The sequence below is a fragment of the Lolium rigidum genome, chromosome 2 (genome assembly GCF_022539505.1).
Source record: "Lolium rigidum isolate FL_2022 chromosome 2, APGP_CSIRO_Lrig_0.1, whole genome shotgun sequence".
Taxonomy (NCBI): domain Eukaryota; kingdom Viridiplantae; phylum Streptophyta; class Magnoliopsida; order Poales; family Poaceae; genus Lolium; species Lolium rigidum.
The window spans coordinates 26,392,113-26,417,533 of NC_061509.1; the positions used below are offsets into that span (position 1 = coordinate 26,392,113).

The window sequence follows — 25,421 nt, forward strand, 5'->3', positions numbered from 1 at the left end:
GTAGCGGTCGAGTGCGTGGCGTCCTTGCGCGTCCGGGCGTGATCACCACGCCGGGCGGCACGTCCCGGCATGTTTTGGACGCGGGCGTTCGGGCGGTGCCGTGCAATGGCGATCGAGTGAGGGGTACAGGCTTGGTCCTTATGCATCAGAGATGCTCGCAGACATGGAGAAACGACGAGGGAGAGGCCAGGGAGAGGAGTGCCAAAGGTGGCCGGCATGGCATTGTTTGGCAAACTTTAGTGTTTCTCCTCGACTTTAATCGACCATGCAAGTACTGGGCTAGAGGCAGGGGGTGTAGGGGAGGCTGATGATCACAAACCAAAAGTGGTTTAGGTCAAAAACTGGTGGATAATAGCATGTAACAACAATTCTAGAAGCTGCCTGCCACCTGTTCGACAAAATGCCCGCATGAAATTTTATTTTGAAATTTGAAAATCTCTTTGGTGAATTTCATTTATATAAATATTGTGATGTATTGGTGGTGGTGGCACTCAATTTGGAAGTGATTTGCAACTTTTCAAATTTGAGGTGATCTTCTTCTCTCTCTCGGGTTCCCTCTTTGCCCTCTTATTCTGGTCAACCTAGTCAACTTTAGGGAGGGTGGTCAACATCAAAGTTACTCACCTTGACATGGTCTTGGATGACCTGGCTTTAGTTGACCTTGCTTAGTTTAAGATTTGAGAAATACAGAGGGGTAAAGTGGTGAAGAAAATAATTTTGGGCTAAGTGACCATTATCACATGTATGTAGAAATCTTGATTTCTTGCTATTTGATTCTTGATCCAAGGATGCAAAAGTGTTAGTTTATCACTTTGAAGCATTTTAGAAGCAATGGGGCAAGCAATCTTGGCCTTGGTTGAGGATTTGTTATTTTACATAGAGTGTATGTGAGTGAGAAATGGGTTTTTTTCCCATTTTCTCTAATTCTCCTCCATTTAGGGTTTGGTGATCTTGGTTAGTGTTCATATAACAATATTTAATCATACTAACACTCATCATGGCAATTGCACAAAAGAATATCACTCAAATGCATATATCTATATGTGGCACTATATGCATGGAAAATTTTTTGTTACTTGCAAAATTTGGGTTTGGGGAATTTCTCTTTCTTGTTTATTGTTGTTGAAACTTGGGATGTTACATATTGTCCACTACAAATTAAAAGAGAGAATAGTCAAGTTAACCCATGAACCCCGGTCCACTTTTTATCATAAGAAACACCTTTACATTGCTTTTATCTTGTTTTCTATTTGCTACACTATTTTTATCCTAAAGTATAAAAAATTACTTTTATTATTTGCATTCAAAACACCAAAACAATCAACTCTTTTACTGTTTTTACTTAGTTACTTTATTCTATCTAGTATTTTTGTTTTATTATTATTTGTGTTTTATTTACTTACGCGAAACCTTGTGCTTGACAACCACACGGTGGAATTGGGGACACAAGACTTTATTTTATTTTGCAGGATTGCTAGAAGAAGAGAGTGAGAGACAACTCTTTGCTCAGTTCCCCGAGAGTTTGATATAAACCCTCGAATCACCTTTGTGGGGAAAATACTCTCCTGACACAACACTCTGCACCTGGAGTCCCAACGTCATCAGTCCTTCCAACTCAAAAATAATCCTACTTGTCATCTCTAAGATATTACCATTGTACATGCCAATTTGCCACTGCATGAGAAATTGCACTCGAGATTTATTAGGGTTCCCAAATACTATTGTAGATCAGGTCGAGAGAAGGCTAAATGCTAGTGCTAGATTCTAGGTTACGGGGACAGAGTTGACCTATTGAACACGGTGATATCGATCTTCCTTGCGAGCCTACGATCTATGTTCCATCAACATGCACAAGAAAGTGATCAAGAACTTTGACAGATCACGGGGGCACTATATCAGGGCTAAAAAGGATGAGGACAATTCATTTAATGCTCTCGCAGCATGGTTTGATGGTCTATTGAACTATGAAACATGGTGGTCTGGGGATTATTAATCTGGAGATGCAAAACAAAGCACTTTACATTAAAATATTCATAAGTTCTATTGCAAGGAAAAGGTACAGAGGGGTCAAGTTGGTTTGATCATGATTAGGTGTGCTCCATATGCTCAAACTGTAAGAGGGTCATTTTGGTGGCGATATATTTTCAGTTTTGTGAGCGATAGGCCTTTCACACGGCGTGTGTCAAATTGGTGCCCAAACTCGTTTTTGAGGCATCCAGTGCCCAAAAATTTTTCAGTGAATAAAATAGTAGATGCATTGAATCCTCAACCGCAGCATGGTGAATCCAGGTGAAAGTTGATTTTTTTGGTCGTGCGATGAGAATTGGAGAGAAAAAATGACTCATGTAAGGAGAGGTGGGTCTCGATATTTTTTCCAGGCATCCACAGTTTTACCGGACACTATGAGACCAAAGCCTGAATTACTTATCAGGGCATCGATGAGGAGGTGGCAAACTTTTCATGTTTTGGGCATCGACCACACGGTGGAAGGCATTATAGGAGCATTACTTAGGTTCAGATTGGAAATGGTGATTGTACCCTCTTATGGAGGGATTTTTGTGCCCGATTTCCGAGATTATATGCCTAGGATGAAGGTACTACTAGAATGGCTTATTTTGCCTCCATCCGAGATCTCAGTGTATCTTTTGCTCTACCGTTGTCAGCAGAAGCTCATGATGAATACCTACAAATTCAAGACATTTTTGTCTCATTTCAACATGGAAGAGGAGAGAAAGTACTCAAGAATTTTTCCTTTGGGTGGCCTCATTTATAAGCCATCGAAATTCTACAGATTCATGTTTGCAGCTGTACCTCAAGATGAGTAAAGAAATGATTTCATTTTCAATGACTTGCCCTTCTTTTGACCATATGAGAGTTAGATATCAAAGTCATGTTCTTCTTCACCGTTTTAGGGTGTTAAAGACGAGGGTTCGGCCCTCCTGGATTGAGTTTTGCTCACCTTTGTGTAAATTCATAATGTTTTCATCTTTCCACTTCCTCCCACCTTGATGTAATCCCTCTCTCACTTTGTGGCCCTCCTTTGTAACTTTCTTAACATAAATACTCTCCCTGTTCCAAAATAATATCGTCAATTTATCTAAATTTAGATGTATCCAAACACTAATTTGTTTATAGATACATCCAAATTTAGATAAATCTGCGATATATTTTTATTTTGAAATGGAGAGTATAAGATTTACACCGTAGAGGATTCACCTACGGTAATGTTGTAAAAAATCCATTTCCTATAGGGTTTCCAGACGTGGGATGTGTATGCATAATGCATGTAACAATGATGAAATAGGATCTTCTGGTAAAGTAGTATTGAAAACATGACATAAAGGAAGAGAATAAAATCATAAAATATGGTTCATACATCTTTTTCTCTGCAATAATGTCCCCTATGTAAAAAAATATTTCCTCCATTTCAAATAAAATTGTTTTGGTACATTTGTTTAGCCTATCAAAATGTTTTATATTTTAGAACCCATGTACTACCGTGAAACATACAAATTCCTAGTGACATACCTTGAATAATTATACTACATAGCCTACCTTCCATCAATTTAAATTTTTGGTTGTATTGGCTAGTGCAACAATCATATATGATATCGGAGCCAAGAGGCTCAAGTTTGATACCCTGAGCAAAGGAAAAAAGATTGTACGGCCTGCAGCAAACCTGCACGAAAGACTAAAATAACCTAGACGTGAAAGTAGAGTTGAATATACATAGCCTCCTTCTGTCGATTCGGATTTTTAGTTAAATTAGCTAGCGCACCAATCTTATATATTGACTACACCCTAGGAGGAATAATCCACATGCCATTATGGGAGACATGCTCCACCTTGATCGTCCCGTTCCGTTGCCTAGTGCTAGTGGCATGGTTGGCACTGTAGATACAGTTTCTCTCCACCTGGCCGCGCCCGCCCGCCGGCACCCTGACCGCCCTGGAGCATGTTTCTCCTAAGAACAAGGCATACTCATCTAAGCTCGTCACCTCCGCCCACTTGTGCGTGTTTCGCTGGCGATCATAGACGATGTTGAAGACGTTCCGGAGTTGTACCGGATAGTCACTTCTAGCGGAGCCGGTAACTACCGGTGCTGAAGCCACCGTCAGCTTTTGCGTAGAGATTCGGGCAACCTTTTAACGTATCTGCAATTGTTTATTGGTATTGACTCTCTCCCTTGGTCTTGTACGCAGTACGCATGTATCTTTACTTTATGGCATGCATGGGCCCCAGCGCAATGATAGGTGGTACGGAAGAACATTGCCCTCTCACCTAGATCTCAGCCTTTCTAAAATGACAATATTTCTTTCATTCTTTTGCACTGAAATAACAAAATAAATTGAAATCAAAATAATATGATTCAACCTCAGACCCTTTTAAATGTAGCAGATAATAGTGGAGCTCGAAAATTGATGTGTGAGTGGAAAGTGCAATAGATCTCTATGAAAAATCTGAAAAATACCGAAACTATTTTGAAAGACAGAAATATAGCTGTAATATGTGTGAATCATATTTGTGTGGAAAAAATAAGAATTGGAATATGCGTGACAAAAACAAACTAAATTTCTAAAAGATTTATAAAAAATTATATATAATTGATTTATGAAATGTAATTAGACCATTCTTGGTATGGCTCAGCTTTCATAAAAATATATGATATGTGCGATATTTCTTTGATACCAAGATTTTAATGAACCCATACTTAGAAAAATATATTGATAGTTCATTTCAGTTGATCACAAAAAAATAAGAGGTATTTTGAGCGGATTGGAACTATATAACTAAATATGTGTGGAACATATTTGTGTGAAAAAACTAGATATGTGTGAAAATGAACTGAACTTCTAGAAATTTTTCTTAAAAATTATATAAACTCATACCTAGAAAAATGTCTTGTTCATTTGATTTGATTTGCTAACGAAAATTTGAAGAATATTTTATTGAAATTCTGCAATGGAGTGAAACTATTTTGACAAAAAATAAATAACTATAATATGTGTGAATCATATTTGTGTGAACACGAAATAACTGGAGTATGTGTGAAAAAACAAACTGAACTTTTTACAAATTTTTCTTAAAAACTATATGAACCCATACTTAGACAAATATCTTGTTCGCTTGATTTGAGTTTCTAACAATTTTTTTAAAAATCCTGAAACAGACTTAAACTATTTTTACACGAAATATAGAACTATAATATGTGTGAATCATATTTATGAGAAACAGGAAAAATAACAGAGTATGCATGAAAAATGAAGTAAACTTTTACCAAATTTTCTTAAAAAATTGTATGAACCCATACATAATAGAAAACTTTTTCGTTTGATTTGAATTACTTAAAACAATTGAAGAATATTAGCTAGGTGTGGTGTAGTCAGCGCAATAAGCGATGAGAGAGAGAACGCCCATACATCCGGTCAGCTTGCAAGTAGCAGCCGACAGAGCCACATGGGTGGGATCCACCGAATAGCAACAAATTAAAATACGCTGTTTACGTAAGGAATACTGACCCTAGGGTGTGGCTGTTTGCACGAATCATGAAACTTTCTGCGGTAGATGTTTGTCCGGTAGTTACCGGATGCGTTAGAAAAACCGCACTCGTTGTGTTGTACCTGCTGCGTGACCAGGGCCTCGCCATTGCCAGATTGTCACCCAGGTCGAAGAGGTGGTTTCCGTATTCCGTGTCGATCAGATTCAAGGGGTAAATTTTGTTTGCCGGGGGGGCGCGCTGCACGGATAGCAACCGGAAGGATGTGGCCATGGCGCCGCCGTGTTTGTTTGTGATGTCGAAGTCGAACCTGCCCAGCTCCTCGTCGGAGGTGAGGCCATAGAGTTTTCCCATGCAGAAAGCGATGTCCGCAAACGTCGATCGTCCCTGCGCCATAATCCACCCGTCGTCATCGCCAACCCTGCATAGCGCGACATGGGAGGAGTAGTCGAGGGCGGCGAGGACGCAGTCGCTCGACGTGGGCTCTTGGGAGAAGACGATCTTTCGGATGGACCATGGTCCGTGGCTTGAAGCAGGGGCGAACTTCCTCTGGTTGACGGAGAGCGGCACCTCGGCGCCGGAGAAGAGGTTGACGAGCACCAGCCTCACGTGTTTGAGCGTGAGCGCGCGCGGCGACCCAGCCGCGCGCCGTCGTGAGCCCCCACGAACCGCCTGAGCACGGCTACGCTCGGCACCCGGATGCTCAGGACCTCGCCGTCTTCTGGACGGTACAGGCGCTTCGTCCGGTCGCGGCGGCCGCCGACGGAGGAGATGTGCCACGGGAGGGCCGGCGGCGCCGCATAGCGCGGCCGTGTCGCGACGTGTCGCCACGACGTGCATACGGCGGCGAAACGGACGCGGTGGAGCGGGCAGGAGACCTTGGCGTAGACCACGTGGAGGAGATCGCGGGTAAGATCGGCCCACCGCATTGGCGCCATCAGCCTCACGAGCCTGCCTGCCGGTGATCTATCCGCGTACGTCGAGACGACCGACGACGACCTGTTGAACTTATTTTGGTTCGGATATGGATGGATCAACTGCAGTCGGTACGGAAGTCGAACACGGAGACCGGACGCCGTACGTTCGCGGTGGTCGAGATTCTGGCAATGGCATGTGCTCGTGTTGATTCAGTTGACGTCCCTCCGCTCCCCGCCATTGCCATGCAGTGCCTTTCGTGGCCACGCACTGATGCGACCCAAAACACCATCGATCCACATCTGAATCAAATTTACTCCATCCGCCCACGATCTTTTTTTAGATTTATCAAAATTTAGATATATCTATCTGAATTTACACAAATTTAAGACAAGTTTCATCGGAAGGAGGGAGTGCTAGTCCAACCACGAGTTCTGCATCCCGAATGAAATGTGCCTCTCGTGGCCTTCATCCCTGTTTTCAATTTCCTCTCCATTACATACTCCTTTGTAAGAAAAATGTAAAACTGATCATGGCTGTGTCCTAACTGACAACCTCCCAAGAAACATGCATACACTCGTGCAAATCAGCAGCGTCCCAGAAAACGAAACCTGTTGAGAAAACCTGCTTTTCACTTCAGCGACAACTTATAGCCGACCATGAAATATCCTCCTTTTGAAAATGCAGATGCTGCCTGCCTTGGATGAAACACTGAAATAGGACACACGGAGCCGACTAACTGCAAGGCAAGATCGTGTGTCAAAAGAATGGACAAAGGTCCTAATCCACTAAACTACATTTGTGCTCATATTGAAACATCTGTACAACCACTTAAAATACACCTATGCTAATCCTAAAAACCACCCCATCTGTACAGCCACTGAACTGCTTTTGTTCTAATACTGAAACTATATCTGTACAAACCACTTCATATACATGTATGTCAGTACTGAAAAAACTGCTTGTAGACCTACATCCTATGCGTTAACAGGGGATCCACAAAAATAGCGAATTGCAACCACGTCATGTCAAAACAGAACATTCTGAAAAGAACGTCCCCATATACATACTCAACTACTCAAGTCCGACCCATGTATAAACCCTGCAAATGTTCTAAAGAGACGAAAATAAATGCACAAGAGTTCTTCATGTTTCAACACACAAGCACAAGGAAATGCCAGCTCAGACAAAAACCGGTAGCATGAGGAATTTAGCTAGCTAAGTAACACAACTTCAGCAAAGATTACGGGAAATGACAAAAATGCTTTCATCTTACAAAAGCCGAAGCCTAAGACTGTCTAATATTCATAAATATTTCTAGGCTCATGGTATCATTATTAGGAATCCAATCGACACAGATCCTTCTTCGGTTCTCCTTCAGACAGGGTACATGGATTTCACTTTTCTCCCTTGTTCCAGCTGGGCCATCAGTCAATCTTATTACTTCCTTGTCTTCTTGGGCAGTCGGCACCCATTGTGCGCGAGCTGGGTCACATCATGGATGTACATGATAGGGGTCTGGGTCCTCACCCTCTCGCCCGGAACCCATCCGCGAAGCCCATGACTATCTTCTTCTTCTTCCTGAAAAAGGAGTACCCTTTCACCCTCACAACGACCGACTTGATGCCCATCTTCCTGGCGGCCCGCCCCATGTGCTCCCCTGTCGCCTCGCCGGCGTACCGGGCGAGGCGGGACCTCCCCTTTCGGTCCTCCAGGCAGCCCGCGGAGGCCCCGGCTTTCCTGTTCCCCTTGATGTCCGTCACCGTCACAAAGGTCTTCTTCCCCTTCTGCGTGATGTGGAGCACGTCGCGCTTCACTCGCTGACCGGTCGGCTGCAGCAGGTCCATGTTGAAGCGGCCTGTCCTGCCGCCGGGTGCGAATCCACCAGCCATCCTGCCAGCAGGTGCGAATCCACCATTTCCACCCATCATACCATCGGGAGTGAATCCACCAGCCATCCTGCCAGCAGGTGCGAATCCACCATTTCCACCCATCATACCATCGGGAGTGAATCCACCAGCCATCCTGCCACCAGGTGTGAATCCGCTGTTCCCACCCATCCTGTCACCACCGTTGAAGCCACCCATCCTGTCACCGCCGTTGAATCCACCCATCCTGTCACCGCCGTTGAATATGCTCCTCCTTTCACCGCTGTTGAATCCGCCCATCCTGTCACCGCCTGTGATTCCACCAGTTCCACCCGTCCTGTCACCGCCTGCAATTTCGTTTTCAGCAAAGGGGCGGTTGATGCCGTCATTCAGCTTCCGGATTTGCATGACGCGGCTCATTGGATCACCACCGTTTGCGAGGCCCTGCAGTGGGTTCAGCAAAAGCAGAAATTGAGATTCAAGCATAACAAGACCACTTTGTTCATGTCTGGGCAAAACTTGGAAAACATGCACAAGACAAGGTGTGTGTGCGTGTGTGTATATAGCAATGCAGCCGCAAGAGTATATAAGATTACTAGGTTTAGCTGGCAGTGGCAAAGGGGCACCCATAAAAGAGACTGAAACAGTAGCAAAAAAAACAGGTAAATGATGGCAAGAACACTCCTCTGTTACCAGACTAAGGAACACGTAAAACTAAGTCCAATTTCCTTGAGCTGTACACACATGGTTTCTGGGTTCACAAGATTGGGAAAGTAAAAAAGAATACAATTCAATTCCAACATTGCAATGTCGATATCGAAGTAAATTAAAAGCCCTTAGTTCTCAAACTTTTTTACTGAAGCCCTTGATTCTATAAAAATAAAGCTCCAGAATGCAAATGCTTTGGCTGCGACGAAATGAGAGGCAGATCATGTCCAGCAGAACCACTCGAAGCAATGGCACTTCGCTTCACATGGATCGTGACTTGGCTGGCTAGGCAGGAAACATTCAGAACATGCTTGTTCCGCCAGTTGGCTAGATCTGCTTAATCCTTGACACGGCGAATCGGAGCAGAGGTAAGCTAGTGCTATATGCTGTGCTCTTACTTCAAACACACGAGCCATGGATCGTATGGGCTAATTATGAGAAGATGAAAGAACCCTAGAACAGGAGAATTGCGCGAGGTAAATCTATAGGAAACAGCCCGTAGCTGCCACAGGGTTCATTTTTGCGGCTCACCGAAACACCGCCCAAATGTACCAGTCATTTCAGAACTTGCCACGCAGTACTGGGTAACCGGGGGTAACAATGGCGCAGGGAGAAGGCATTCCCGACCGCGCCTCCTCCTCGCGCCATGAACCATGAATCTATACTATTCGCCCATGAAACTAGGATTGAATTGATGCGGCGCACTGGAGAGGCGCTCCGCTAGCTTTGCTTGGGCGGTTTGCCATTCCGGATACTGCGAATTAGATCGATCTGGATGGGTCGAGGTGTGTGGAAGACGCGATGGGATTGGAGTGGGCGGGGAGGCGGTGAACGCACCTTGCGGATCGGCGGCACCCGCTGGGCGAGCGCCGGTCGCAGGAGCGCTCGGGCGAGCGCCCTCGCCGCCATCGCCGGCTGCTGGCCGGACGAGCGGGCGAGGCGAGGTCACGCGCGCGCGGACGGTGGGGAGGAGCAGGGCCCGGTGGAGGCCGGCGGCGGGGCAAGGAACCCTAAGCCGGTTTGCGGACGGTGAGCGACGGGCGGGTGAGGAAAGAGGAGCGACCGAGGCGAGGAGTGGGGTCGGCCGGATGTGTTTCAGAAGACGGGCACGTTCTCAAGATTGGAAATCAGAAATGAATCCTTTTTCTTTGCCAAGGAAAGCAGAAATGAATTTGACCCGTATATCACCGATCGATGTATTTTTCTAGTAGTAAGTACTTTAGGAGGCACATGTGATGCTTCAAATAATTGTTTTTAGATTAACAGGGAGACATCTCCCCGGTTCCATTTATACACATTGTTCGGAGCACCAAAGCAAAACCAAAATGTAGCAACTAAAGTTTTAAACCGGAACTAACACCCACAGGAGGGGCACCATGGCACTGAGCTTAAACCACCGCGCATCGCCTTGAAAGCACGCCAGAACCTATAAACTATCCAAGCACCACCAAAACCACTACGTTACACCAGAATTCTTCGACTTCCAAGAACTCCAAAACGACGAGCACGACATGGATCGAAGAGTCCTCATCGGGGTGCTCTCTTCCACCATGTGCAAGCTTCAAAGCCGGAGCCCAAGAAGAAATCCAGTCAAAACTGGTGCACTTCAGCTCGACGACATTAGTGTCAGAGGTGACTTAAGGAGGGTCAGTAGTGTTTCTGCAAACAAGTCCACATCCCTCCAGGTTTGATCTTTGAAAGGAACCTTCCAATTCCTTAGGTAGGACAGGGTCAGCCTCCACACATGTTTAATATCAATCCATGTCAATCTATTAAACACTAAACTACTTCTAGAATTCCAGATCCCCCACAGTATAGCAGAAGAAATGGAATTAAACTGTAAGAATTTCTTATTGCATAACCATCTACTTGTCACATCAACAAATTTATCAATTCTACACTTAAAACAATCTCCTTTCAACTGCCAGAGACTTTTAGCTACTATGCAATCAAAGAACAGATGGTGAACACATTCAAACTCTTTACAAGCATTCAAGAGGTACTACCAATAGCAACTAACATCCTTCAAATAATTGCTGATGATGAGCTCATGAGGCCGACCACCAAATATGGCCGGCTTCTGTTGAGCAAACAAATCTCACGATTTTTCCAGCTGAAAGAAGTAAAACACGATCAGTCGACTGAGTGTGGATTAACGTACGCCAAATAAATTACCCCTTCCACCATATAAAACATGTCTTGCTTTATCCAAGTATCTAAATAAATTTAAATCTAAATAAAGTTAAGATAACTTTTGTGAAAGGAGGGAAAACTATCAATTAACTTAGGGTGGAGACAAGGTTTTCATAAAAAAAGGGTGTGGAGAGAGAGACAAGGAACAAAGTAGAGCAATTCATCGCTTAAGAAAGATGGACGCATAATAGGCAAACATAATTTTATTTTTCGAAACGAAGGGAGTACCTAGCTTTTGCATCGAAAAGATGCATACGATTTCTTTTGTTGATTTATTCAATAAAGTTCTAATAAAGATCATACATTAAAAATCCAAAATCACATGAATGAAGATCAGACTTATTCCCTGAAAAACAATGAAAGGCTCCCATTGGCTAGGAACTGGGAATATCGCATATCCCGAGAGATTCTCTAAGCGAAACGTGAACATTCATTCAGTTTACTAGACTCTTAGAAAGCATCTCATGCACGCGCTACAGAAGCCGTCTTCGCCAACAACCGCTGATCCATCTTCAAGGCCTAGATCTGCATAGCCCATGCTAGGTTTACCGCCAAGGTCACCATGGTGCCAGACAGTGCCTCCATCATGCACGTCTCCACCATCACCCGACCCACGCTAAAGTTTCGATGCACCATGCCACCAAGACTCGTCGTTGATGATGCGCAAAAAAGCAACACCGCTACACCTCCATACCACTGCAGTCAGTGTGCGCCCCAAAAACGCCGTCGTCAAGAGAAAGATTCGTATTCAAAGCGTCGCCAACGTCCGATCCAAGAGCCCTGATCTAGGGTTTCATAAGCAGCCAACAACAGCCGTTCCATTCCTCCTCAATGTAGTCAGAAGCTCACGCTCTGATTATTTCTTTGTCTGCAATTTTTTAGGCATTTTTTCCCATAATGCAGCTGAATTTTCTAGGAGTAGCCATTTGCTTTGTTTCGCTGTCAATTATTCTTTCGTGCTACTGCATACGTCTTGTGCAACTGCAGCTGCTTTGCCCTGATGAAAGGACCAAACCTGCGGTGTAGCTGAATATGTAATGTTGCAAGTGTAGTGCAGTGTAACAGTGAAAGTCTACGGGTTATAAGGGCATCTCCAACCGGGCGACCCATCCCGCGCCCGCGCGTCCGTTTGGGTCGAAACGGACAAAAACGCGGCCCAGCGCGGGGACGCACCGCAAAAGCGGACGGCCGCGGCGTCCGGAACGACGCAAACCCGGCCCAAATCTGGGCTAGGTTTGCGTGGCCACGGATGGCACGCGCCGTCCGCTCGCGTCCGCGCGGCTCGGTCGCCTCGTCTCCCTTGGGCCCACCCGTCGGTGACGAGGGAGACTATTAAATGGGGACCGGAGGGGATCCGGCCATCCACTCCAGTCCCCACTCCACTCCCGAGCAAAACCGCCGCCATGGCCCCGAGCGACGGTTCGCTCCCGGAGCGAACGACGACGAGGCGAGCAGCAGCCGCCGTCGTCCGCCGGCGTTGCGGCCGTCGGGAGGAAACCAGCGCGGCCTCCACATCGGAGAGGCCGCCCGCGGCGGTGCGGCATTGCCGCAACCGCCGCCTCTCCTCTTCGAGCCGAAGCCGGAGTCCTCGGAGGAGGACCCGGACCTCCGCGCCGCCCTGATGATCTCGGCGGCGGAGGAGGAGGCGAAATGGCCAGACCTCCATGAGGCCATTCGCACCTCCGAGATGGAGGAGGCGGCCCGGCAGGAGGTCGAGGAGGCGGAGGGCCGGGAGCTCTACGCCCGGGCCCGCCGGGCGCGACGGGAGGAGGAGGAGGCGGCGCGGCGGGAGGAGGCCGAGCGCCGCGCCGGACGAGGAGCGCCGCGAGGAGCAGCGGCGGCGGGGAGCGGCGGCGCCGGGTGGCCGGGCGCCGCGCCGCGGGAGAGAGCGGCGAGCGCCTCGGGGAGGAGCGGCGCCGTTCCGTGCGCCGCCGCGGCCTCGGGTGGCTCCGGACCCCCGCTCGCCGTGGGAGGAGGCCCCTGTGGTCTCCGTGGCCGGAGTCCCCGGCGCGGTCGAGCCACAACGACGCCTCGCCGCCGGGGACGTCGTCCACGACGACGACGTCGCCGACGACGCCCGCAGGGGCTAGGCGGCGCACCGGCGGCCACCGCGCCGCCGACCAAACCCTAATAGAGGGTTTTTATATTAGTTTAAATTTAAAAGCCCATATAGGGGCTTCTTTTGTTAGTTTTATTTGCCCAAAATAGGGCTATGTACTAAATTTGCCCAAAATAGGGCATATGTTCAATGAAATTTCGTTTAAATTTGCCTCTTTTTTTGTTTTCGTTTTTCTCGGTTTATGCGATGCGTCCGCGCGTTGGGCGCAGCGCGCGACCCAAACGGACACGCGGACGCGGGGCGCTGTCCGCGTGTCCGGGTGGCGACCCAAACGGCCCAAAACGGACGGCCCAGCGCGTCCGTTTGGGTCGCCCGGTTGGAGATGCCCTAACATCTCCAATATGTTCCAAAAATCGGGCTCTCGGCTCGGCTCGGCAGGCTTGCGGCTCGGCTCGGTTGGCTTGCGGGCTCGAGCAATTCTCCTGTCACAGATCGAGCGATTCCCCCGTTTCCAACCAGTCTGCTAGGAATCGCGCCGCCGGGCACCAACGCTGACGAACACTGCCCCATCTCCTCCTACTGTGGCTCTTCCATGATTCCCCCGTACCACCTGCTCATGCCGGATTAGATCCTCGTGGACGCGTGCGGCGTCGCTCGTCTAGGCTTAGCGGAGGCTGCCGCCCGCCGGCCCTCCTAGACTCCTCCACCGACGGCGGCTGCCACCACCAACGCCGGCCGCAGTGGCAGCCTAGCTGGTGCTCGACTTGAGCGGTAGCCTGGGCATGCAGCATGCTGTCCATGGTGGGGGTGCGGCCGTTCTTGTTCCTTGACTGCAGGGTCGCGGTGACCATGGCCGTCAGTGCGCTGGTGCCTTGCCGGGCAACTACAATCTACGACATGAACAGGGGCGTGCAGCAGAACTTGCAGAAGAGGAGAGCAACACCGAGTCATCGTCCGTGTTGAACGCCTATCGTTCAGACAGTACATGCATAAACAAATCTATCGTTGCTCCTGCCATTTTTCCTATTGAAATAGTTTAGGCTATGTACTAGTCTGCTTTTCTCCAAATGCATGGACCGTGTATACTGATGGAAAAGGCCTGCAAGCTTTTAGGATTTTTCAGTGTGATGTGGTGCTTGTCGAACCTGATATTGTGGTCCTTATATGTTCTTCTAGACGGCTGGTGATTTGTTTTGTGTTCATGTTGCAAAGTTCTTCATAAGTTTGCTAGTATTGGCCCAATTTTCCTATAGAGGAAGTGCAAATTTGCATTAGATGAATGTGGTTATCGGTACCTTGTGAGACTCTTACTATGTTATGGATCTATTCATGCTCAACTGTTGATTAATATCATGATTTGTTACATATTTTATGAAAGGCCGCATCAAATCTTTTTATTGCATCGAGCCTTCGAGCCGGCTTGCGAGCTTCGTCGAGCTGGCTTGTCGAGCCTCGAGCCTTGATCGGAAGGTTTAGGCTTGGCTTGTCCGACCTTCGAGCCGAGTCGAGCCCGAGCCGAGCCTTGTCGAGCCCGAGCCGAGCCTCGAGCCTTGAGCTTTTTCCACCCCTAATCAAAGCACCGGGGTAGCAAACAAGATGAAATGTTTCAAAACCAATCACTCTTGGAGTACTAGTGTGCAAACATGAGCCACCATGAGTCACCAAGATAGTATTATGCTGCTTTGAAATGGTAGAAGTAGCTTCACATATTTTATAATTTGCCAAACATTACTTTGGATCTTTATAATTTGTCACACGTTACTTGGTTTTTTACTATTTTCCACACATTACACTAACATCTTTATGATTTGCAATATTTATCCCTTTACACCTCTATTAAATTTTTTGTACTCCAAAATATGTTATGAAATACAATATGTTATACTGGCTGGCCAGCCTTGGCAATTGATCAGCAAGAGTCGGGTTTATTTTCAGTTAAATCCATGTACCTTGACCTTATCCATCCCCCGCTGGTTCTGGCCGTGGTGGCTCGGGTCTCCTCGCGTGAGGCTTGCCCCCGGCTCCTGCGTTTTCCGGCCATCCTTTCTCGCCCCGGGTGTCCGGCCGTTGATCCCGGCCCCCGGCGCGCGGCTCGGCTTGGACGGCCGGCGATGTGGGCCCTCTGCAGCTCGACCGCTCCCCCTTCACTGGTGGCCTGTGTCCACCCCTCGCCGCGGTATCCTGTAGGGTGGGGGAGGTCGGCCTGCCCCGATGTTTTGGTGTAGTTGCACATCCGGGCGAAAGCCTATGGACGACGACGCCTGCGGGCGCCGTGCTCCTCCGTGGAGGCGTCCTCTTGGCTCTGTGCACCTCCCGACACGCTTGGGGCAGCGCTCGCCTCTTGTCGGCCCGCTGACCGCCCGCTCGTATACTTGCGGGACGAGGTTGTTGTCATGGTGGCCCGACAGAGCTGCCTGGACGTCCTGGGGTTGCCTCAGCTTGCGCCACCCTTCGACCACGGGGTCGGCACACCGGTGTCGTCGCCCCAGTCTTGGCTATCCGACGCCCTTCGACTATGTTTGGTCTCGGCGGCACATCGCCTTCAGCAATGCCGGCGACACACCGGTGTCGCCGCACGGACTCGGCTATCCGACGCCGTTCGATCGTGCCGGGATGCTTCTTCGCGTGCTCCTGTTGGTGTCCTCGTATTCCACCACCTGCTCCCCGGTCCGCACGCTCGCGGTGTGTATTCCTCCGGAGATACCCGTTTAGCGGTCGGCTTGAGGTCCTCAAGGTGACGTCTGGTTGTGGCCTTGTCTGGTTCGTGCTTGTGGCGTGACTCTTCCCTGCATCGCCCTTCGACCACGGGGTCGGCACACCGGTGTCGTCGCCCCAGTCTCGGCTATCCGACGCCCTTCGACTGTGCTTGATCTTGGTTCTGCAGGTCTTCGTCACCGCCCCTCGCTCGCATGCCAAGTCATAGTGATTGTCCTTTGAGGTGCTAGCCTCCCGAGGGGGTTCGGTTGGCTTCGGTTGTGCTGACCTTCCCCTTCCCTTGTGTTCTTTTTTCGTTTTTTAGGTGTCTTCTTCTCCCCTGTACCCCCTGTATCTCCTTCTATCTGTTTGTAAGAACATGGGCCTGCCAGGCTACTTTCGTGGAAATATAACAAGCGGTGGGGTTTTTCCCCCCCGTCAACCCTCGAAAAAAAAAACCTTGACCTTATGAATGGCCATACTAGATTTCTGAGAAAATACCTTTGGAAGATTAAAATACCCCTCAAGATAAAGATATTTATGTGGTTTCTTAGTAATAAAGTGTTGCTTACTAAGGATAATCTAATTAAGAGGAAGTGGACTGGTAATCAAAATTGTTGTTTCTGTGATAATAATGAGACCATTGATCACTTGTTTCTATCTTGTCCATTTACAAAATTAATCTGGAGAATGGTATATTTTGCTTATAACATTCCTCCCCTGCTACTATCACGAATATGTTTGGTAATTGGTTGAATGGAGTGAAAAAGAATGATAAGGAACATATTCGTATTGGAATCTCAGCGATTTGTTGGTCTATATGGACAAGTAGAAATGATATTGTGTTTAATAAACAAAAGGGAACCAATTTTTTGCAGGTTATTATTCGTGCGGCGCATTGGATCCAACTTTGGGCGTATCTTCTTCCGGAGGACGTGCGGGATACTATGGCTATTGGATGCAACCGAATCTTGACGGTCGCACGGGATTGCTATTTCCAAGCTACTGGATGGCGGCACACTAGAAGGATTCAAGATTGAAGATGGATAGATTTTGTTTGTTGTTCATCTTTGTGTGGCTGTTTATTGTTACAGCCTTAGCTTCCATATGATTGTAATAAGTACACTATTTTGAACTTCGTTCTTTTAATAAAAAAACATGGCTGTGTGCATCTATTGATGCAGAGGCCGGAGCGATGCTCCCATATCGAAAAAAAAGCAAGATCAATTCCACGCAAAAGAAAGATCAACCAGACCAATTTTTTCCTTGTGCACCGGTCGCTCGCTCGCGCAGGTGTGGCATGGGTCGTGAGAGCGAAATGTTTCCTCTCTTCTTAGGCGGTTTTTTTGGGCTACCGGAAATTTACTTTTCCATCCTTACAAAAATGATCGGAGGGAGTATTATGTAGATACCATATGAAAATACGGTGCATGCACGACGTATCCAACGATATTGATTTCGTAATAATTTATTCTAAAAACGTATTTACTCCAAAAGTCCTGATCAAATTTCATATAATCTGATTTATAAATAAAAAATAGTTGTACAAGGCTTATTTATTTTTGATTACTAATAAAACCGTAAAACGGATGTAGTAACCGCAGCAGTAACTTCTAGTCGTGCCCGGCTCCGGTCCTATTTCCTTCTCGTTTCCGTCGCGGCCACGAAAGCTAGAGACTCGCGGAAAAGTAGGCGCCAAGTCCCTTCCCCGCCGGTTTCGCAGCGCGCAAGAAACCCCGCCACCACCGGCCCCCTATATATACACCGCCGCCGCGCACACCAAACCCACCACACCACCAGTTCGTCCGTCCGGCCACCGATCCGCGCGCCGAACCCGCCGCCGCCGCCGCCCGATCGAGAAGATGAGGTTCGTCGCGGCGTACCTGCTGGCCACCCTGGGCGGGAACGCGAGCCCGAGCAAGGACGACGTGCGCGCCATCCTCGGCTCCGTGGGCGCCGAGGTGGACGAGGCCAAGCTCGAGATGCTCTTCAAAGAGGTGGACGGCAAGGACATCGCCGCCCTCATCGCCGCCGGCAGGGAGAAGCTCGCCTTCGCGTCCCGCGGCGCCGCCGCCGCCGCCGCCATGGACGTCTCCCCCGCCGCCGCCGGTGCTGCCGAGGAGAAGGTCGAGGAGAAGGAAGAGGAGGAGGACGAGGAGGACCTCGACATGTTCAGCCTCTTCGACTGAGCCACCGTCCGCGCCATGCCGATCTGCTGTTCACCGTAGCTTGTTAGTTATCTGTGTATCCCTGGTCTGCGTTTCTTGGTTCTATTATCTAGATGTTGTTGAGATTTTAGTTTGGAAGTACGAGTAGTGCCTTCTGATGGGAGTTTGTCTGATTGGTGAAGTCTTGTGTTGCTATGTTCCGGATCTAGTATGAAGAAATCCTCTGATTTATTCTGCATTATAGTTCCTGTTCATGTGAATTGGCGGTCTGATGCCTGGCAAAGTTGCATTGTGTTGAACGTACCTAGTATAACATTGCTGATTTCGCTGATTCCTCTGCTTCCGTCATGATTTGTGCTGGATGTGGAGAACGAGAGCAGTTGTTTGCTCTTCTCCCGTTGTGAATAACTGCATCTGTTTTCATTTGTCTGTATCAGATTCGCGTCTACTTGTTTTTGGTGTACATGTTGAGGGTATAATGTAGTTGCAGATTCATGGTTGCATCAGGAGGAATACAAGGAGCATCACGCATGTTGCTTGTCATGTTTATCTTCAGAATTTCAGTGTGAAGCATCATGTCGAATTAGGATGGGAACCATCAGCTTTGTTTTACTACCTTCTTTGGTGCGAGAGGGATCTGCTTTTGTTATATTATAGACCTAGATCGATGACTGAATTGTTCAATGTTTACTTAATATTTGTTTCACGCACACACTGTTTATTAGAAACAGTTTCCAAGTTACCGAGAATATGCCAGTAATTAGTGTCTCTAGAGGTCAAATTATATTCATTTTATTTTGAATAACTATGCTTATTTGCTAGTGTCATTTGATCCTTGTTGGACCTAGCTAGTAAAACAGGCACTGATGTTGTCTTTTGCTGTTATAACCGGGACTTCCTTATGATTTGTGCTGAACCTGAAGAATCTGAACAATTGTGTTTTTTCTAGAAAGTTAGGCTGACACGTGGGCCTAAGAAAATTACAGAAAAAACCAAAATTTAGAACCGTCTAAAACATGCCACCATAACTGTTCTAACCGTGCCACATCAGCATGACAATGGGCCCCACATGTCATAATCCTCGTTAGCACGTCTGAAGACGGCGGTTGGTATTTTTTTGAAAAAGTGTTACGCAATGTGGGTGGTTTACTTGTCACAAAAGACAATTGTGATGGGTTTTTTTTTGTTATAGTTAAGCCAATTGTGGTGGTTCTTATGATTTTCTCGCAAGAAGAGAGAACTAAACAATTTCTCCTTTTCCCATAATTCTTTCTCTTCAACTCTACACCATAACCGTGAACATGGGACGGGGTTTGCCTGGACCCGCAACTATGCGCAGATTTCCTTAGGTTCTTGTTCTTCGGTCAGTTTTCTCCAGGTTCATGTGGGACAAGAAAGGTTCAACTCCAGTTCCATGGCGTGTGACTTGGGATAATTTTTCTCTGCTTAACGGATCCCTGTTAGATGCGCTCCAGCCTCCCGGTTGGCCAATACATGAAGAAACTTGACTTGTAGTTGTTGGTTCATGTGCTTAAGCCTTCAACGTCCATGTCGACCAATCCTGAAGGAGCTCCGGGACGGTGCTAACTTTGCATTGGTGCACTTTGGCCTTGGATCGCTAGTTCATGTGTCGATTGTTATTTGGCCCATCCAGCTAATATTTTTGGATGTTGTGGAGCGAATGAAAAGAAAAACTCTCTCATTTTCTTGTTCTGCTAATCTTGGGCGTGGGTGTTTTACGGTGCTCGTATTTGTGATTTCCTTTCTGAGGTGACAAAATCAATGCGTACCTAAGGGTGGCACACATATGGGCGCACAGGCAAGCCCCATCCACGAGGCTTCAATTTCATTCAGGATCATAAGTGGACATGTTAGGCCAACACTTTGCAGAAAATTCAGCAAACGTTATAACCGCTTCATGTAACTCCACTCTTTCGTAACCGATCTTTGCTAAGTGGCAGAAAATTAAAAGATTAAAAACTGGTAATCTTGGTACAAACTGAGTCTTCATTGAGTTTTACAATGCAAATTTATGTACCACACATCATTTTCCAACTCTATTTATGTACTACCACACTACATCGTCTTATCTATAACTCTATTTATGTACCAACCATCATGTTGTACCAAGAGGAACCGTTTCCATGCAATTCCTTCTCCAAATTACTTTGCAAGGAGTCAAGAGTATTGAAGTAAGGGCAAAAAGTCACCGTGGCTGCCTCAAAAATCTCCTTGAAAATGATCTCCACACCAAAATCCTGAGAAACATGAATCCACATAACAAGGTCAAAATGGCCGTCCTTCTTTTCTTGCCTATCCGTTTTCTCACGGGAACAAACAAGTTGTATATGGGTTGAATTTCTAGAACCAGTGACGCCATGAATGCCAGTTACAAAGTAACATTGAGCACAATTGGCGTCAGGTTGACCATCTTCTTCCCTCTCATGAAGCATTTCTACGATCTTATCACAATCTTTATCTCATCCAATAACCGCTGATGGTGGCGTTGCAGTAGTGACTGCAGCTCGGGAGTTGGCAGCAACATCATGGCTCCGGTTAGCATTACCTAGAATGCCATAACAAGAATACTGGTGTGGTTGGGCAATAGTTTCTTGTAGGGTTCTTTTTAACGAGATGATCTCTTGTGCTTCACCAATCAGATGTTCTACCTTTTCCATATTTTTCTTCAGAATAATATATAAAGGCCCCATGATAGTGCAAGTTGATTCCATATAACGCCCTGCAGGAGCAACCAATTTTCAAATCAAAACTTCGAGTGTAGAAATATTTTGAAACTTAACTTTAAGTTTGACACCAACATTATAATCTCTTTCAATTTAAAAATTTCCAAATTCTAGAAACTAATACAACAGTACATAGATAATAATGTTTTGTAGCAAATCCATATGACTACTCAGGTTAGAGTTTGTAGGTTGGCACACATAATTAGCAACAAAGAATTTACATTAAGCTAATTAGATGGAATTTAGCACAAGGTGTAGGTGGTACCTATTGATAACGTGTGAAGCCAAATGATCGAAGGACCAATCTCGCAAGTAACGGGCACCCTCAATTGCCTTGCTTACTTGCTTAGCCAGTTGAAGATGCAGGTACAGAAGATCTTGAAATCAAAAGACCTGCACCCACAATGAGGTCCTGTGGACTGAGGAAGTCGAGCTTGTGGAAGTGACACATATAGTAGTTCTTCTGATCTAGGCACGCATCACCACAACCAGACAAGCCCTGCCGCACTAGCTGCAGAAGTGCCACAACAGAAAGAAAACATGTAGGCTAGAGATATGGAACATATTAACAAGAAACCCAAACCTGCAGCAACGGAACAGTTTTTTCTCCGGCGATTCATAACAACCAGCACAGCCTCTAATGCACACACTGCATCAGGGTTGATGTTCCTCCGGCAATGTGTAACCATTGCCATAACCAGCACAACCCCTGGTTCACCCACCGGAGCTGATCCTCCTGATTCGGAAATAATCAACAAGGTCAAGGATTTCTTCAGCTTCGTACAAATTAAAGGGTTCTTCAGGTCGCTCATCATGGTATCCAGGTTATTGCGGCAGCTATCTCGAACATCATCACCGAGACCACGCTCCACATGGCCAAGATCATGTATCTCCGTCGGCTTATGCGTACAGTCTCCGATTTTTTCTACGAATCATCGCCTGTTGATGAGAGTTATACCGTCTACACGCTCACTCTGGATTCCCCGTCCACGATGGTGACTCAACTTCGTGTGACATGTCCGCGCCGTTGCTACTCTTCACGTGCTCCGACACAACGGTTTCCACATTCTTCAACCTAGAAGAGTGGTTCAGAGATCCCATTGCCAACACGCCTTTCGAGATAGCGCACGGCATGTCCCCATGGAGTTTGACCAAGATTGATACATTGTATAACAATGCCATGAACCATGCATGCATTGGCGAACAACAACTTCGCCATAGATATTGTGCTGAAAGGGGCTCGTGGCATCTTCCACGGGCTCAGCTCGCTGATCAACATCGGCGGGGGCCATGTCATAGCCACTATGGCCATTGTTCAGGAGTTCCCGCAAATCACCGCAACATGTTGAACCTAGAACAAGTCATCAGAAAGTTACCTAGTTGTGGCATGGTGAAGTACATCCTTGGTGACATGTTTGAGTTTATTCCAACTGCAATAAACTCAAACATGTCAACAACAATTGACTCCACCATGCAACAGCTAGGTGCCTTTCTAAATCAGTTGATCTAGGTCCACCATGTTACAGGTGATTCGCAAGAACTCCTTAGAAATGGCCACAATGGATATGCCATGGCCTCCACCGATGCCGATCAACGAGCTTAGGCCGTGGAAGATGCCACGATCCTCTTTTAGCACAATATCCGTGAAGAGGTTGTTGTCCGCAATGCAGCCAAGTTCATGGCATCGCTATACGATGCATCAATATTGGTCAAACTCTATGGAGACATGTCGAACGCTATCTCGAAAAGTGTGTTGGTAGTAAGATCTATGAACCACTCTTCAAGGCTGATGAACGTGGAAACCATTGTGTCGGGGTGCGTGAAAGAAGCAACAACGCAGACATATCACAGGAAGTTGAGTCATCGTCATGGAAGAGGGAGGCCAGAGTGAACGTGTAGACAGTATGACTCTCACCAACGGGTAATGGTTCGTCGAATACACTAGAGAGGATAAGCACATGCATAAACAGGCGAAGACATGAGAGTTGGACCGTGGAGCTCAGTCTTTGTGATGATGTCCAAGATGATCGTCGCTTTACTATCGCGGTCGATGGTGTTGGGGATGCCAATTACAACTGCACACCTGATCGCCAAGGAATTGAGATGAGAGAGTTCATAGTTGTGGAGTTCAGCGTGACCTTGCATCTTCTAGCGCTCAACACTTTGAGCAGGCAACATATTGGTACACATGGCACACTGTCATCACAAATACAAGGTGATATAAATTGTGTTTATAGGTTGAGCTAGTAGCAAGTACTTGTATAATTCAGGAGAGTTCTATGTAACAAAACAACACCTCTCCTAGGTCATAATGATGAAGGCATTAGCCGTAGTACCTCTCGTCAACTGTAAATACTAGTTAAATGCCCGTGCGTTGCTATGGGAGATCAATCCCGCCCCCAGCAGTGGCGGAGCTTGAAAAGTTTTCTTGGGCGGGCCGGCTTAAAGAAACTTGAAAAAAAATGTTCTCAAACACACCAGATCATTAGAAATCAGTCATTGATCAAAGCATTTTGTTCCCAGTGCTGCTATTCCAATTGAAGTAAAGGCAAAAAATCATTTGTTGCTGCCAAAGAATCTTCATTTTCACTTGTCCCATCCCTTTGTTTTAAGACAAAATCAATTCGGTCCTAGACTCCTAGTCGCCGGCAGTAGCCGCTGGGCGCACCGTCGGCAGCTGGCCCCGTACCCGTGCGGATGCGATGCAGCAGCCATGCCCGCTCCCCGCGGTATTCGGCGACTCCCTGGCCGACTCCCGGTTGCCGACGTCGGCGCCGTGCTGGTCCTCCTCTGCTCCACCACCTCACCTTGATTCCTTCTCTATTTGGTTGCAATAGCTAAACCTAGTCAAATCAGAGAGAGGAAGGAACGAACGAGCTGGCGAACTGGAAGCAGCATACAGAGAATAGAGGAAGGTGCGCTTGTGGAATTGCAGTGTTGCCGTGTTGGGCTGGGCTTAGATAGTTACATGCATATGGTTTGATTTTTCTTTGCAAAAAACATGGGCGGGCCATGGCCCGGTTTGGCCCCAAAGGAGCTCCGCCAGTGCCCCAGCGCCGTCGTGGACAACGACAAGCACCAGTGACACGTCGAAAAACAGATCTCGCCAGATCTGAAGACCGGTGAGAAGACCAACCTGCCGACCTGAAAGATCGACAAGCACACGTTGCCAACAACTCCGAGACGCCGCCGTGAAGGTCGCCGCCGGTGTGAGAGTGGAGTTGAGGCAGATTTATTTGCCCGGGCGCCGCTCCCACCACCCCAACGATGCACCAGAGCAGCCAAGCCCTAACTACAAAACGGAGGAAGAACGAGGTCCCCTCCCCCTCCTGCCACCGGAGCGGCAAGCGGAGGGAGAGGGGCCCAGATCTCACGCCGGTGGATACTGGATCTGGCCGCCGCCTAGTCTCCCGAGAGTTGGGCGAAGGGGTATCAGAGCATGACTCCCCTCGATTCCGAACATCAAACATGTTGAGCCAATTTAATACGTAGTAAAGATAGCGGAAAAGTAACCAGAAACAGCATATGCCGTGTTCTCTACGGGCTACATGACAACTAGTGTTCTTGAGCTAAAAGCTAGATCAAAAGAACAGGTTTGGGATTTTGCAAAATAAATGAAAGTAAAGCACGCACTCGAGGCAAGCCGAAATGGTCTACAACTAAACAGCACAAGTATCTGAGGCATGAAAAAGCATAACTTTTAGGACAATATTGTTCAGACTTTTGTTATTACAATCAAACTGGACAGATCGACTGACAAGTGATAAAACAAATTCACTAACAAACAATCAAGATTAGAGACACATCACTATATATTGCACAAGGCACTACCCTGATTGCCGCTATGCCGAAGACGTCGGAAAACTCGTCATGGAATGCTCTTGGGAACGAGACCAGGGGTAGTGCAGAGTGAAGAAGGCTCTGTCTTGGTACTAAGTACTAAAGCACGGAGAGACTTGTCCAGAGCAACCGTACGTACCTAAGCAATTTGATGCAGTTTACCCCCCCCCCCCCCCCCAGGCTGGAAATCCCCAGAAGAAATCATACGTTGTAGTGGATCTAGAGGTTAGAGGTAGATTTACCGAGTCTGGAAGCGGAGAGTGTCGAATCCGGCGGCTGGGTCGGGTGGCGCAACCGCGCAGGGCGGCCGGCGACCGGCTGGCGGAGGATGATTTCGTGGGAGGAGGAGGAGGTCGGGGATGGTGCGCTCAGCGACTGGACTGGAGACGTGCGCATCGATTTCCGGCGGGGCGCATGGAGGCGGAAACCCCGAAGCTCAGCTCATGCACCGTACGTGTGTGCAAGAATTCGGTAGCCAGTGGAAGCAAAACTGAACGGTGGGGAAGGTTTCCATGCTAGCTCGGCTGAAAACGCGTGGCCACAGCATCCATGTGGGGTGGGTGTGTGTGCGGCCGTGCGGGTGGAGGTTGGGAGGTTGAAAGGCTACTGATATTAACTTTACTGCGATATTCGAATATTCCTATTAACATACATATTTCTCAAAATTGACACACGGTTTAAGTTGGATCATGTCTTGCAAAATTTGTTGAGATATAGGTACGCTACGTACGATGG

At 47.4% G+C, this 25,421-nt stretch overlaps 2 protein-coding genes and 1 long non-coding RNA gene across 4 annotated transcripts; 1 reads left to right on the forward strand and 2 right to left on the reverse strand.

The window, feature by feature from the left end:
* Positions 1–7,614: 7,614 nt before the first annotated feature.
* LOC124689388 (keratin, type II cytoskeletal 3-like) lies at positions 7,615–9,897 on the reverse strand. The gene is given in 3 exon segments (XM_047222931.1): positions 7,615–7,953; positions 7,956–8,724; positions 9,826–9,897. Coding segments are annotated over 3 exon segments (942 nt in total). The 3' UTR covers positions 7,615–7,852.
* A 7,899-nt stretch (positions 9,898–17,796) lies between these two features.
* On the forward strand, positions 17,797–18,356 carry LOC124686123 (60S acidic ribosomal protein P2A-like). The gene has a single exon (XM_047220120.1). The coding sequence runs from the start codon at positions 17,797–17,799 to the stop codon at positions 18,121–18,123; it is 327 nt and encodes a 108-aa protein (XP_047076076.1). The 3' UTR covers positions 18,124–18,356.
* A 1,711-nt stretch (positions 18,357–20,067) lies between these two features.
* On the reverse strand, positions 20,068–25,220 carry LOC124691464. 2 transcript variants are annotated; one of them, XR_006998962.1, is made up of 3 exons: positions 24,929–25,220; positions 21,112–23,042; positions 20,068–20,842 (listed from the first exon to the last, which is right to left on the reverse strand). It is a non-coding gene; the product is annotated as an uncharacterized LOC124691464 (long non-coding RNA). The 2 variants fall into 2 exon arrangements; XR_006998961.1 differs by lacking the exon at positions 24,929–25,220 and having other exon boundaries at positions 21,112–23,526.
* Positions 25,221–25,421: the final 201 nt, after the last annotated feature.

What these genes read in the sequence shown, in the direction of transcription:
- LOC124686123 (XM_047220120.1), top strand. Translation starts at nt 17,797, where the DNA reads ATGAGGTTCGTCGCGGCGTACCTGCTGGCCACCCTGGGCGGGAACGCG.